Source organism: Apaloderma vittatum, unplaced genomic scaffold (assembly GCF_000703405.1).
Source record: "Apaloderma vittatum isolate BGI_N311 unplaced genomic scaffold, ASM70340v1 scaffold37958, whole genome shotgun sequence".
Taxonomy (NCBI): Eukaryota; Metazoa; Chordata; class Aves; order Trogoniformes; family Trogonidae; genus Apaloderma; species Apaloderma vittatum.
The window spans coordinates 1,452-17,863 of record NW_009731977.1 but is presented as its reverse complement, the minus strand read 5'-3'; the positions used below and the strand labels follow the sequence as shown (position 1 = coordinate 17,863).

At 41.2% G+C, this 16,412-nt stretch overlaps 1 protein-coding gene across 1 annotated transcript; it reads right to left on the bottom strand.

The window, feature by feature from the left end:
* Positions 1–2,723: 2,723 nt before the first annotated feature.
* Positions 2,724–14,932, bottom strand: FBXO3 (F-box protein 3; the record flags this gene model as incomplete). Its single annotated transcript, XM_009875361.1, has 10 exons — positions 2,724–3,121; positions 3,715–3,905; positions 4,252–4,367; positions 5,432–5,554; positions 6,376–6,460; positions 8,756–8,801; positions 9,707–9,911; positions 12,545–12,659; positions 13,615–13,778; positions 14,826–14,932. Coding segments are annotated over 10 exons (1,278 nt in total), but the record flags the coding sequence as incomplete, so codon positions are not given.
* Between the last annotated feature and the right edge of the window lie 1,480 nt (positions 14,933–16,412).

Here is a 16,412-nt window from a genome sequence, read left to right as displayed (position 1 = left end):
TTTTAGGGGGGACTGAGCGATGGAGTAAGGAAGCAGGACCCCTGCTCCTCCTTCAACGCTTTCTTCCCTAAATCCTGATGTGGCCATGCCCGTCCTGTAGCCCCCAATCGCCATTAAATAGATGGTAGGAGTTAATAGACCGGACTAAAGAAAATTGCGAAGTTTTAGAAACAGGAAGGGAAAGCGGTGGTTTCCTCCAGAGACAGGTGGATATACAGCTAAACACAGCTCAGAAAGATGTTGATGGTGAGAGCAACAGAAACACAGTCAAGGACACTGAAAGCAGTTTTTGGTGTACTGAGAGATTTAGATTGATGCTATTTAAGAAAAACAAGAAAGAAAAGAAAAAAAAAGAGCACTGACTTGTGTACAATATGAAAGGTATTCTGGATTTATTCCAGAATTTAAATCAGATTCTGTTGATATTGTAAAGTCAGCTCAGCCTACGATCTTAGAAATGACTTCTGTATCCAGTTAAGCTACGCAGTTAAGTAGTTGCTGTAGAGCTACTGTATCTAACCACTTGCCTTGTGATTTGTATTAATCAACTGTTAAAGTGGTTGGCTGGTGTCATTTCACCCTAACTCAGTCCAAGGGTATCGCAAACTTGGTCATCGGTCCCCAGGGGAGGGAGGTTGTCCCAAACAGCTGCACTGGCTGGCACAGCGCTTGTTTTTCTCCTGTGTGATGCACTCACAGCAAGGAGACGGTGGCGAAAGTTGCTCTCTGCCGACACATCGCATCAGCAAAAGCTCACAAAAAATGCTGAAGCGCAATTACCAAGAGACTGTCAGGGTAGGCTTTCTCACCAGATTTAAAAAAAAAAAAAAAAAGAAGACTAGATTAGTTACAGATTTGAGTTGGATGTGGTAGGTTTTAACCGTACGCTGACCACATGCAAGGCTTCTTTTACCTTGACAGGAGAAGCTCTAACCAAACGTCAGTATCAGTCAGGATCTGAACCAGGAGAAGCTGACAGGACGTCAGGCTGGACCCCGAGGACGGTGGCCAAAGGGAAGGCCGTACGTACGTTGTACGTTCCAACCCTGCACACGTGAGCAAGCGCTCAGCAGCTGGAAGCTCTGTGCTGGCACCTACCCGTTGCTGCCCCACACCAGGCAGAGGCCCGGTGAAGCTCCGTCTTCTGAAGAGGGAGTTTGAATCAATTCCCTCCCGCTTTCTCCGTGGAGATCCCTCCAGCCCAGCAGCGCCAACAACACAACCGATCCCTTGTTTTCCCTCAACAGCCTTGGCCGCTGGCAGTCTGGCACAAGCTTCGGAGTTTGGGGTGGGGTGAGGAGAACCACTGGCACAAGCCCTGCTTCAAACACACGCGTCAAGGAGTTCCAACGCTTGCAGTTACGCTGCGTCTGGTAACTTCAGGCGAGGTGCCACGTGCTGAAACACCTGCCTGAAGCAACGGAATAACTTTTTTTCTGTTACAAACACACATGCCTTTGGTACATCCTTCTAACAGGTGATGGAATTTCTCTGATGGAATTTCTATGTCACAAACATCACATTTTCCCCCTCACAGTTAATGCTGAGGAATCCTCAAAATGGAAACATTTTCAAACCACTCCAGTGATTCAGACTTCTGGGAGGATAACACACTTTTTTTTTTCTTCTGCTTCTCTACAAGTTCCATCTGAACGACTGCCTTAGGGATTGGACTCACTGTTTGTTTTTCTACACTGCACGGTGCGGCCCTGGAGGAAGAAGAGTACACAGAGAACCTAATACCACGACTTGTAAAAGAAAACAGGTTTTCTGTACGAGCAGCAACCAGTCAATAATGGAAACATTCAGCTAGAACCACAATACACTGGTTTTCCCACAATATACTGGTTTTCCCTCACAGGAACCATTAATTCTGGATGTCAAAAGGAGGAACTGACTCCAGCGATGCCGGTCACACAATTATTGCTCAAGTCTTGGCAAGAAGAGTCCCATGTAGCACTTCAGAGCAAAGGAGGCAGTTAAGTTGTTTATTGATGACAACGGAAACAAAATAAAAGCCATAAAAGAAACAGATACTTCTTTAAATTATAAAGTTTCTAGTCACCCAGTGTTCTGTCACGCTCCCTTTTTTTTTTTCAGGCATAGTTACGAAACTCCAGAGGATTTGGAGAAACATGATAACTCCAATGTAAATTTATGACCTATGACAAAGTCCGAACAGCAAACATCATATAAAGAAAACAACTCAAAACATATTTACAAATTCATAGTTTGTAGTCATTGAGAAATTTCTTGGTTATTGAGCATGTACGCTACATTCCAAAAGGCATCATCCAGTCAGAGTCACTTAGCATAAAATTAAGCTGAAAGACAAGATTGTCTAAAAATAAGGCCAGTTTTGTTCCTAATTTATGCATTCGGTGACCAGAATTTCCTGGTACTTCTATGTTAACAGAAAAAAAAATAAAAAAAATTACAAGAGAGTATAAGAGCACCTGATCTCACCCAAATGGGATACATGAACCAAACTGCAAGCTTCATTCTTAGCAGGAGTCATCAGGAGTAGAAACTCTGGAGTAAGGACAATAGTACACACCTTTTTTGCTGTCTTGTCTATTGCTAATTTTAAACACTTGTATAAAAACAAGTCCCCACACCATATCTGCAATATGATCATAAATAGGCAATAGTTTAAAAATGTAAGATATGATTACCTGGAACTACTGAGCTGGTTTGCACTTCAGGGAAAAAAAAAAACCAACAAAAAGTGAATAAAGCCCAAACATCTTTCTCGTACTCTCCCTCCCTCCCCCTGGCCCCTCAAGCCCCCTTCCCACTTCCAAACCAGGAGAAAAAAACCAACCAAACAAAAAGTTATGCTCTGATGAATATGAGAACTGGCACCAACATTCATGCTAGTTGCCCTGCTGTGCAACAGAAAGTTCATTTACAAGTCAGAAATACTCTTATGCACTAGCCCCAAAGAGTTCAGCTTCTGAAAACAGTTCGTCTCATTTTGAAAAAACAAATCCCGTCAGGTGTGACGTGGGCAGCGTCCAGAAGGTGCAGGAATGTCCAAGACTCTACGTCGATCTTCATAGTCATCGGTGTCTGTGGAATCTTCATCTTCGTCCACCGCGTATTCATTATCATTTGTTTCCTAACACAAAACACAATCACATTTAATTTAATCTTCTACTCCAGCTAGTTAGAAGAAAGCACTAACAACTACCTAGAAAAACCTGAAGTCTGTATTACAGCATCAGACAGCTGCAGCAGATGTTGCACTCTCTGGCTAAACCCAGCTCCTTACAATTAAAAAGTTTAATTTGCAATAGAGATGGTTTTGCCAAACTAATTGGTCTTTCAATTGGTAAACATCCATGAGCCTTCGTTATTTCATATGCACAACTACGTAAAATCACAACTGGGTATCTTAGTTGTACCAATTTTCTTGGTGGCTTACGTTGCCTTGAATAAAAGGAGTTCAAAAACCAAAGGGTCAGTACTACTTTTAAAATCAGAGGCAGAGCAAAAGAGAAAAGCAATTAGTGAAAAAAAAATAATTTGATTACTGTATTACTGTAATTTTTACGTTCCAGAAGGTGAAGAGAATCCACACAGTGGGAAACTGCCAAAGTCTCAGTTCGAGGGATACTTTCAATTTTTTTGAGTGCTTTTCAAAACTCGAAAATGATATGACCTTGAAGTTTAACCAAAATCTAGGATAAGTATAATGGCACCTCCTCTTACCATTCGTGCCGTCGACACCTTGAACGTCGGACACACCATATGAAATCTGGGAATCGTGACGTTAAAGAATTTGTCCTTATAGTAGAGGCAGTGGAAGGTGTAATATCCCTCCATGTATCCAGATGTTGTGGGAAACGTAGTACAGCTGGTATATTCATAGACTCTCCCTGGACTGATAATTGGAAACTCCCCTGTTGGTAAAAGATGAGTTCGCAGTAAGGACTGAAGTAGAACTACAGCTTAGCGGTTTGCTAAAGCATATGCACTCCACAACACATTCAGGCACATCATTTTATATTCCAGTGGATGTATAAATGATTATCAGCAACTCCTAATGTTAAAAAACTGTCTGAAGAGCATTTACCTATCAAGGTGTTCAGATATCCATTGCAAAACAACTTTAAAAGACAAAACAGAGGGATACGCATCCCCTTCTTTCAAGCAACAAAGTGATTTGGACACAGACCATACAGCTACTACTTCCTGCCACCATGAGGAATCTCTCTACTGAGTTTGTAAAAACAATCTTTAACTTACCAACTACTCCAGGACCCTGAACCTCTTCTACATCCCCTTTGGCATTTGTTATTCTCCAGTATCGGCTGTCCAGCTGACAAGCCTTCTCAGGAAGAGCATCTTTGGACATCTCAATTCTAGAAGCCAAACCACAGACTTTTAGTGTTACGTAACTACTTTCACATGGTTTAAGACGTTCTCTAGTGTCCTTGGGTTCTTCCTCAGAGCAGAGTTGGGAGAAAACACCCACTATGGTCAAGTATGCTGAACTAGTTGTCGGGAGCCATCTCCCTCTGCTTCACTGTTATTTACCCCTTTGTCAAACCCAAGAGCTATTTGTAACTTCTCTCCCCCAGCCATCGCTGTACTCTACCAATAACCAACCAGACGAGTACTTTGCATACCTGAGCAGGTAATGATTTAGTATTTTGTATTAATAAAAGTCCGCTGAGCACAGCCTACTCATTTTCATAGAAACACAGAATGTCACAGGTTGGAAGGGACCTCTAGAGATCATCCAGTCCAACCCCCCTGCCAGAGCAGGGTCACCCAGGGCAGCCCCACAGGAACGTGTCCAGGCGGGTTGGAAAGTCTCCAGAGCAGGAGACTCCGCACCCTCTCTGGGCAGCCTGGGCCAGGGCTCCAGCACCCGCACAGGGAAGGAGTTTCTCCTCATGTTGAGCTGGAACTTCCTATGTTCTAGCTTACACCCATTATTTCTTGTTCTGTTGCTGGGCACCACTGAGAAGAAACTGTCCCCTTCTCCCTGACCCCCACCCCTGAGATATTTCTATAAGTTAGTAAGATCCCCTCTCAGCTGTCTCTTCTCAAGACTAAATAGCCCCAGTTCTCTCAGTCTCTCTTCCCAGCAGAGATGTTCAGCCCCTTGATCACCCTCGTAGCTCTCCCTTGGACTCTTTCCAGTAGGTCCCTGTCTCTCTGGAACTGGGGAGCCCCAAACTGGACCCAGGATTCCAGGTACAGTCTCACCAGGGCAGAGCAGAACGGGAGGAGAACCTCCCCAGACCTGCCCCCCAGGATCCCATTGGCCCTCTTGGCCACAAGGCTACATTGCTACTACATTTAAGAACATTTTACTACATTTACGCACACCATGCCTAAGTTTGCAATAACCAATGCTTTGAACTTTATACAGCTTCTTCCCCGTGTTATCAGAGTTAATTCCGTTGTCGTTTTTCACCTGATTCTGTAAGTGAAGAAATAATGCGGCGGATGTACAGAACTGAGTTCAGGCAGAAAAGACGTGGACACAGAAACAGTAATATCTCCTGTGGTAGCAACACATTCTTTATCGTGCACATACCTACGGAAAAGGAAAATATTAACTCTCCTACTAGCTCTGTACATGGAATACAAAAAGCTAAACATGTGAAGTGGTTAATTACTAGCGAGAGCACTGTGGCAACAGGTTAAAAGCAATTCTTGTCATTTGGCAGTGAAATAAAGGATGTACACAGTATCGTCATGGTGTGAACTTCTCCATCACCTAAACTATGGATCTCTTTGTACTCCACAAATGCCTGTGTTAAGCTGGGTGTATAATTGGATTTGAAGTCAAACGAAGACACCCTTGTTTAATGAGGATGTGCCATTATGCTATTGAAAGAAGCAAAACCTAGCAACTCCTACAGCAAATTAATTTACAGTCCAGAAACTTGGTTTTGTAGCATCTCAGTTTGACAGAATTAAGGTTTTTGTTCATAAATAGAAGAAGTAAATGGTGCAAGAAGATTCAAACACCATAAAGGTCCTGTTTATTTACATATTCAAAGGTGTTATTTTAGAGATCAGTTCACCGAAACAATTGCTTTTTTAATAACTCAGAACAGTCTTGCAGCAGCACACTCGTGGCAAGCAGAATAAATATTACACTGTTGGCTAAACTTCAGATCAGTTATAACACAAAACTCTGGTCCCATTAATGCAAAGTTACAAACTCTGAAGCTTCTGGGGAAAAAAAAAAGTTTCTTTAAGCAGTCTGTTTTACAGCTTTATTGTCAATAAGTTTCACATCCTTTCTCCCCTTTCACCATCAGGTACCTGTAACTACGTGGAAAAAGGTCAGCATTCTAAAAAAAAAGCATCAAAACCTTGCAGCGAGGTTATAAATCCCAGTCACAATACCTGAAAATCTGATCTCTGATGATAGGATAACCACCAGTCACAACTTTGTTCACGTAGGATGTAAACCACTCCAAGTAAGATGTACCTAGATGCCAAAAAAAGAAAAGTATTCATAAGGACAAGAAAACTTACCGCTGAGCACATTACAATAAGCACTTCAAGGAAACAGTTTAAAGCTTTGAATATTTTTATTATAAACTCTCAAATTTACTTAGATGAGTCAGTCAATATTCCACCAGTCCATTCTACCAACAAAGATAATTCGGAGAAACCAGGAGCTAAGGGCTCATACTTCAGAAATGACATCAGCAAATACAGAAGCTTTTTCCCTTTATAATCATGGTCTTCAAATGCTGGTGTCTCTTGTTTTCTGGTTTCCTGCTTGTGACAGTTGTGCTGTGACCGAGGAAGAAGATAAGCACAGTGGCCTACACCACACTATTTCCAGTTCTGCCTACCAGAGGCACGCGAACCTGCTGCTGGATTTACACACTTAGTTTCGACGTGCAGGTTTCCGTATGAGTTCAGTTTCTGAGAAACGTGTTAACAAGCTGCAGGATTCCCCTCTACTTAAACACAGGAATAAGTCACAGACATTCCGTGCTTCTTAAAAACAGGAATAAGTCACAGACATTCCGTGCTTCTGCTACAAACCTCGAAGACTAGGGCTGTATGTCATCCCCAAAAAGCTGTGATTTTGCTACACTTACAACCATCCTCTGAGAACAGCTTCTCATACACCTACAGCCATTATTTAGGAACAGCTTAATTTCTAAGTAGACAGTCCAGAAGTCACATTTAACTCTCAGAGAGTTTCCTACAAGACATATCAGCTCTCCATAAAATAATTCCTCAGTGCCTTCCAAGCACTGCAACGTAAGAGTTAAAGAGAGAAGTAGAGAGTTCTTCGACTGTTTGGCAGCATTACTGATACAAAACTGGATTTAAGCTGAAATACTATAAAATCATTATCCTCACCTTCACTGCCATGTTATCAAGAACTACCACTCCTGTTAGATTAGGTGTGCAGAGCAACTTCTTCCTTTGAGCAAGAGCTCTGTGTACTGTCCTTTGATCTGTTGGCAGTCTAAGGAACTCCAAATTTATTATCCTCCTTTCTACCACTAATCCACAAAATGCAAACATCATATAAAATAACTCCAAATGGAGAAAGCAGACCAATTTCCCCCGCCACCTTCAAAGCGACGAGATAAACGCTGCACACGAAACTGTCCCTCCACCCCGCGATAAAGCGAGATTAACCCGTCCAGCCAAGTGGAACACGTTTAAATCCCGTGTCAGATCATCCCACCATTGACTTAACCCCATCAAATCAGCAATCTTGAGCAGTGACACCAAGTCACCATAGAGTAGCTTTGAAGCGTTACATCATCCTCAGGTGGAGAGGAACGAGTAACCAAACCCCTGAGCTTCTGCTGTACCTTTTCTACGATGGTTCCAAGGCACACAACGCATTCTGCAAGCCCTCTGTAAAACAGATGCCAGGTGAACTGCTTCACGCTGAAAGCAGCTCAGACAATCCATCGGGCCATAGAAAGGTTTCCTAAAACCAGCATGGCTAAGGGTTTCACCACCTTCAAGCCCAAACCAGCAAGGGCACAGCATTGCCCAACGTGGTTTTTCACTGTAATATTGACACATTTATCCTAAGAAATGCACAAGGCTGAGCTTTAATACTAATTCTGGTGGCACTTATTGCACAACTGCTTTTGCTCTGAGCGAAAGGAATTAATTTAGAAAGTCACAATAACCAGGTTCCAGTGGAATAACAAAAAGAAACAATCGAAAAACTATCCCAGTCAACATACATGTCAGGCAGATGATCATGACAGATCACTACATCATCAAACGACACTCACACAGATTTTCCCTTCCCTCCTCTATCCTCTGAACAAAGCAATCAGGCAAATAAAAAAAAAAAACCAGAAAGGTTTTCTTCTACAACTATGTTTATAGTTAAATTGATTTCATTAAGGGATGCAAAATATTTTCAACTTTTAACCTGGTTGCAAAAGCAACTGGGAGGAAAAATAAATAAATATACCTATATTTCTGGCCACTTGGGTGTTGTATTTAATAACTGCTTACATCACCGCCGTGAGGGCTCACGTAAAAGGTTTTGCTCGTCTGGTTAGACAGGTTAGTACAGGGAATGATTTGCATGTTAGATGCACAGAAAGATAAGCTTTAAGAGAGAAAGTCTGCCTCTCACGTAACTGCTGATGTCCTAAAGCAGGATAGAGTGTTACAAGGAGCACAGAAAATTTAGAATGCTTGCCTCACTCAAGTCATATTGATGTGCATCTTCTAAAGAGCGTAATTAAAACATTTTGCAGAGTATTTTATCTGAAAGTGGTACCTGTAATGAACATATCAATAGCGGATGGATTGCAAGCCATCTGGTCCTAAAAGGGAAAGAAGTTTATGGATGTATTAGAAGGAAAGCATTAGACTTTCAAGGTTAAAATTGAACACCTGAAGTACAAACAGAGGGAACACCTTCCCTATATTCACTAAACTTAAAATGGGGCTGTTTCATACATCATTATACTCCCGATCAGATATTCAAACACGTAAAACACACATGCCTGTCCCTGCGAGCGCTCACGTGATCACTAAATATGCACCCTGAACATTCCATTAAGGTTCATGCATATAAAATCACATTTAATGCATCATCCAAGAAACACGGCCCCTCAAAACACTGCACAGTGAGGCAGAGTAAGTCAGAGCACATTGCCCAGGATCACCTCCAGTCGGGCTAAAGTCTTGTTAAGTGTAATATCCTTAAGCTTCACTAGCAACAATACGCCCACCTTAATAAATACTGCAGCTATAAGAACTATGAAAAGTACTCAAATAATTAAGTTCTACAAGAACATTTGTGCTTTCACTGGGGAGTGCATTTTGCTTACACACCAAGGGATACCATTTATGGTAGTAAGTTTACATTTTATCTATCTGGAGGAGGAGATCTATGGAGATGCTAAGCTGCTCCACTGTGGAAGATGTGCTTCCTTACAGGGACCAGTCAGAGTCTGAATGAATTAAATACTTTCCAATAAGGATGAATGCTGCCCACTGTCACAAACCTATAGAAATTGCTAGAGCCATTAAGAGCTTCACATAAATTTCTTTCTCTCGCTAACCACTCTACTTCTGGGCAACTCAGAGGCAGGTTACAAACTACTATAATCTCTTAGTATTCATTTTCTACTACATAAAACATTTCAAGTATCTGATAACATAAAAAGGGATATCATCAATCACTAGAAAAGTCCATTCACAAGTATAAATACATCTTCCTTACTGGACATTGATAGAAGATTTCGTATTTATTTCGTCCCTCCACGCTCTCCAGGGCCATGTACTGGCTCAGGCCGGTGTGAATGCAAAAAGTGAGCGGGAGGCATTGCTTCAGCCCTGGCCTCTGCTGGAAACCTCCAGCCGCTGTGTCGATATCCAGCAAGTCTTCCGAGCGGTAGTGGTTCGACAGGGCCATGCTTCCCATCAAACTTAACAGAGAGGAACAACAAGAAAAAAGAAAAAAGGTGAACGGAAGACCTCAGTCGCAAGGCAAAACCAGCTTTAAATCTTCTCTAAGCATGGATCCTATCAATGCTCTAGATGCAGATTAGATTTAGATGAAATCCATGGTTAATATCAAGGTGCTGAACTAGGTTAGTAGTTTGCAATATTGACCTTCACAAAGGAAGGCTTGATGGCTCCAAGATAAACACTTTCTTAGACGTTTTGTGCATCCCAAAGGACCATTTCAAACCATGTTGGTGATTCCCATCGTGTCTGCAGTTATTTCAAAGAAGCTGCTCACAGATGACGCACCTTCCTATAGTGGCATAATAATAACCAGTGATCTGTATCTCAAATTTTATGCAATTTCATTTCAATACTATCAAAGCATCCATGATTTTTCAGTTTGAAAACCAAGCTGCTGTAGTAACAGCCATCAACCACAACTACAGAGAGCAAGGTGCTCTATGCTTTGGAGAAGCGGTTGAGAAGCAAGCAAGTAAAATAACCCGTTGAATCAGGGAGATTAAAATCTCGGTCTAAAAACGAAGGCACACAGACCCAACAGACAGACAAGGAAAGAATGAGATGATATTCATCAGTACGACATGGCGAAGGCCATCAATTGCCTTCCTAATACTTTCCTGTAGCTTTTACAAAGCATCACAGCAAAGGATGAGATTTTTTTATCTGTTTGGTTTTGACAATAAGGAAGTGACCTTGAAGACAGTAAAAGGAGTCTCTCTACACACTAGAAAATGCACATTTGGAAAAAATTGGTACTAATATGAAACATGGAACAGATTAGGAATGGTCAGAAGCTAAAAGTTCACACTGATATGAAATGTTGGGCTAGATGCTTTTTTTAAAAAAAAGCAACCTACACTCAGTGTAGCAAAGGAGTAGACAATGGAAGAATGATAAAAAGGGGTAACATGATCAAATTAGTCAACAAGGGCACACACTACAGCGGTGCACTCAGCAGTAAGAGGAGTACACAGACCTGTCGTGTACACCTCCCACTCCTACTCTCTTGTAATTTGGCTTTCGCTGATGTTCTCACACGTAACCTCTTGCAGATGCTGAGCTTTTACTGGTGTTGACAAAGCAGTGACTCAGGTGCAAGCTGCCACACGTCAGTGTGACAGAAGCTGCTCTCATCTTGGGCAACAGGTTCCACTCCTCTTTTTCCCTTATGTAGTCTTGTGTGGAATTAGTATGTTCTACAGTTTAGAAAGCGATGTTAACACCCAGACACAGAAACCTGAAGCATCTAACAATGACTAGTCCCAAACCTTCTCCATTTCTGGTCCCGTTTGGTCCCCATGTGTTGCCTGATCTAGTCAACAAGTGGCGTCCCTGGCGACAGGGAAGTTGGATTAAATGATCTCTAAGGTCCCTTCCAGCCTAGGCCATTCTATGATTCTAACATGACAACAACTTGCTGTACACACTTCCACTACCCACAGCCCAGTTGTTCACACACCCAAAGGCGTGTGTTTGCTCCTGCAGTCCTTCCATGGGCAAATCGCGGCAGCAGAGGCTTGGTGGGAATGGAGGAGAGGCAGGGAATGGAGGAGAGGTAGGAAGAGCAGGAAGCACACCAGGTGCAGAGCTCCATTTGAAGGCTACTGAACAAGGGCACCTACCGCCTCTCTAAAAAAAAAAAGAAAAATAAGAAAAAAAGAGAAGTGAAGGACTTTCCATGTGAGTGGGACTTGGCAGGTCTAGATCTGCTGAAAGCTTGTGAGAAGGCCCAATCCTACGAAACAAGGGTACCTACCGCCTCTCTAAAAAAAAAAATAAAAAAAAGAAAAAAAGAAAAAAAGAAAAAAAGAAATATCTCCTGGAAAGGACAGAGAACTGGAAGTGATCCTTATGGTTGCATAAAACTGTTTCCCTTCTGCACATACAGCTCTAGAACTGAAGGAATCTGCACTTTTTTCACTACTGAAGGTTTTGGTGGAGCAACAGGAACGCGCCGCCCCCTACAGACAGCGCTAATGTTTGCGGCACGTCACCAAGAGCTGATCTGCTAACTTTTTCTATAGCTGGAAGACAGGAAACCATTTTTAGTCATTTGCCTTCTAACTTTAACGCCAAAGAAGTTTTTAATTGCCAAAATGGTATAAAACTGTAAAACCTTCTATTGAGAAAACTTAATTTGCAGAACTGACGTTTTAATTCTATTTAAAATGACCACCTGGTTTGAAAGTCATTCCCTAACCATTTTCCAGAAGGAAGTTATTAACTAATGAAGCCTGAAGTGCGTAAGACGCTAATTTACTTCTGTAACACAAAGAAAAGCTTCAGGGGAGCAGCTTGCAGTGGTAAGATTAAAAGTGTAACAGCTGGATACTCTAGTTATTACCAGTAAAAAAAAAAAAGGGGTAGGAAAAAGGGTTGAGGGTAAGTAATATGAAATCTATACTGTGTTTTCAATTACTTCTGAGACCAGAAGACAGCCAGTTCTAGAAGTGTCACTGCAAGTGGTCTCTCAGTTACATGTAAACGCTGCGTTCATTCTGTTCAGCAGACATTTTATCTCTTTATTAAACAAACTATCCAAGAGCTACAAAAGGAATGAATAACTCGGTACATGGCGTTTGCTCCTTACCCAGGAACAACCAGCTTCTGTCCGTTATGAATACGGAACGAACACCGATAGTCATCAGGGAGTTTGCAACCTATTTGTGCTTCCACAGCATCTAGATCCTCCTCCCGCACGCTCTCTGGGTATAAAAGGAAACAAGAGTAGTAAACGTCAGTTTTGGAGCAGGAATCAGGAAGTGCTGCTCCTACCAAACTCTGCAAATTCAGCGCTGCTTCACCACTCTGTCCCCAGAATGGTGCTCCTGACCAGCTCTCCTTTAAAATTTTATTTCACATCATTTTATCAGAGCTGCATGGCTGGCAAGCAAGCAAAAGGTAGCTGCATTCTAGGCATAACAGCATGTTTTCAACAGTCAGAGAGAATTTTAAGCAGCCTCAGACATCTCAGCTTTATGGCCGAAAACTCAATGTATGTCTTGTGTAAGGTTTACCAACCAGAAGACTGGAATTACTTCAAGGATTAAAATGCAAACTTAATTTAAAACCAGCATCTCAATAAATAAATAATAAATTAAAAACTGCACAGTCATTAGTTTACTTTCATCAGAGGAACCCTGTAACACCTACAGAAGGGGAAAAGAAACCCTTCTTTTTCGTTTGGCTTTAGTTTAACATGCGAGTTTTCATGTGAAAGTGGTTTAATTAGGTCACAAGAAAATCTCACAATTAAAAACCCCACCAGCAGGTCCCAGGTCCTGGAAATAATAGGCTTCTTAAACTAAAAAATAACAATAAACTAACAAACAAACAAAATCAGTCATGGCAACCAAAACCAAAGCAGTAGGTGTGTATTCTCTTCCTGATCAGCCAGAATAAAGATCATCGACTGGTCACCAGGACAAAAAAGAAAAATTAATCTTCACTCCTTCTCTGAAATCTCCACAGAACCTCTGCATCGCTAGTGACTGGGTGAGGACTACGTGCACGGCCCCATTTACTGATTTACTGGAAGGGAAAACACGTCTGCTTGACTGTGAGGGCTCAGGTAACCAAGGAACACACCCAGGACGAAACTTAATAACACACAACGTCACGTCAGCCAATCTGCTCGAGAAAGCAGGTCTTGCACCCTACCTTTTAAAGAACCAATCATCCGAGGACACCGCTGCCCTAAGTATTTCTCCAGGTCATCCCAGGCTTTTTTCAGCGTAGCATAGTATCGGATGTATCTTCCCAGGTCAGAGTAGGTGCTGATGAAGATGTCTTTCCAGCTCTGATTTCGTTGACTTTTTTCCTCTCTAAGTGGACATGAAGAAAATAAGTTTGAATAACAGCCTAAAAAGCTTGACTTCACCAAATATTAAAAAGCCTGACGTTAACAAATATTAACCCAGGAAGTTGCTATTTGTTATGTGGCAGGAGCAACATGCATAATATTAAGCCAAGAACACTCTGAGCCAAGCAAAGTGACACAAACTCAATTAATTCTGGCATCTATTCAAGAGCTACTTCTTAGCATCAGGGGGAAAATTTAGAAACAGTATTCTTTTAAAAGGAGCGTTGTCTATCATTAAGTCATAGAACTGTTGAAGAGCTAATTCACATCACGTTTCACATGCACATACAGAGAATATCTTTGGAGGGGAAAAAAATGTTAAGAAAAAAATCACATTTTTGGACCTCTTGCATTAGTCCCAAATTCTTGTATTTACCCAGTGAGAAGGATTAAGTAGCAAACCAGAGAGTTAAATGAGAACTTTGTGCGCTGAACTGAAAAATCAGTTTCTTAAGGAATTACTGCATAATCAGTTCTCTTCACAGGCAGGACAGCAGGCTATGGGAAGACAGGCTTCCCAAAAAGTGCTGACTAACATCTGACAAAGGATGCCTGCCTCCAGACTGCAGCAGCCCTTGCATATTTGTGTTAGGATATATTCCAACTCTCTGATTTCCAGCCAGCATGCTCAATCTAAACGATTTAGTATCGTTTCGAGTGCCTAAATAAAAAGGTAACCTTTGAGATCTCTCTAGCTCTTAAAAGGAAGGAATCTTAACTTCCTGAAGAAGAGTTGAGGGGAAGGAAAGTAGATTAAGCTTAATGTAGAAAGCTACTGTGAAATTAAAGGGGTAAAAGAAAAAAAAAAACCAAAGTGAACTATGTCTCAGCAGGTGAAAGAAGTTTTAGCACATTTTCACCCTCCAAACGTTATTTCTAGAAATGACCTACAGCCTTCTTTACTCAGTTTTTCTAACCCCAAAGCCAATTCTCCTCAGCAAAAGTCCTACAACCTCCTCATCTTCCTGCAGACACACATGGAAAAAAGGCTTAAAACAACCACACTTACTCTGAAATAAGCCAGTATTTCTTGCAGTGTCTTTTCCACAACGGATCATGGCTTGACAGCTGATTTAATCTTCGACTTAAACAGGAGCAACTACAAATAAATTTAAAAAAACCAACAAACAATCATTACATTTGATTGCAAAAGAGTAGCAAAATAAAGAGGAGTAGATACTGTCTGGTGTATCAGGCATTGCATTCTCACGAAATAAATGCAGAAAATGGAAGTTCACGAGCTGTCCCATCAGAGTTGTGCTTAGGATGGTTAAAAGTCTTCATACCAGCTCTATCAGCCATGAACTACTTTTCTACACACTTCAAGAACTGTCAGCAATTAAATAGTTTTGGAAAGCAGGTCATCCTGTAGATCTATGCCACCGTGAACACCACCTGAAAGATTGCAGCAAGCATTAACACAGTCTAGTTATTACAACTTAAACTGCTTTCTTATGGTCAGTCTTATTGTTTGCACGCTACTGAAAGCTCAAACAGTGAGCAAGAGAAACTATACAGCCTAACAAAGTTACTTTCTACTTTAAGTTGTTTAAATAAACAAACTTGAGGATCAGAAACAAAAACAGACACTATTGTAAACGCAGTAAAAAAAAAAAAACCGCATAGGATATAGGCTTAAAACTGTCCTCAGAAATCACTTAAGTTGATCCTGGCTTGACATAAGGAGACAGCAAAAGCTCTCTCCTATTTGTGATGCCTGCTCACCTGCTCTTTAAAAGTAGCTGTGGAGGTGTCATCAAATACTGTCTGTTCCCAAAATTACTGCTACAGTTCTAAAGTCTTTCTGGAACATAAAACTGGTACCAACAGCGACACATTTCAGTGTGTTTATGTGAGTAAGGATGTGTGGCCAAGCATCAGTAATACAGGGAATGTCTGTGTCAGTTAAAGATTTGTAGAATTTAAAGGAAACCGTTGCCTCCTTCAATCCAACCTGAACACCAGACAACAAACCTTTTGTCTTCTGTGTTTGAGATGAATTATCAGTTATGCTTTAAAGAAACTCACCAGAAGATACCACCAACTTAAATGTGGCAACACCACTTTCCCTGGCAGCTAGATCTAGCAGTTAATATAAATGCTTTAATGGCTGTGATTAACATCCAAATACCCCAAATGAGGGCACCAAACTTAAGCTTCCAGCTACTGCCTTCTCCTTTTTTTTTTTTTTCTTTCAGCATAGTTCAGAATTTAGTAAATAAAAAAACCCAGCAGTGTAAATGGACATACTGAAATAAAGACAACTCTCAATCTTGTCTTTGATTAAGTAAAATCAGCCCAGGTTCAGGGCTGGTGAAAATATCTTGCACTAAGAATACAGAATTATTCATATTTACATGTTCCATCCAATTTATTTTCCCCCTCACGTCCATTAATACATTGTTTAAACTAGAATTGTATTAGTACATCAAAATCAACCTCTACAAAGTAAAGCGCCCTGACACTACATCTCCCCTCTGTAATGACACAAACATTCATTTCAGACCTTGACTTTTGGCCATGGAAGAACTTCATTCATGATATGGGGATTTTTTGATTTTAATTTTTTTTTTTTGTGGGAGGAGAAATGGGGGAG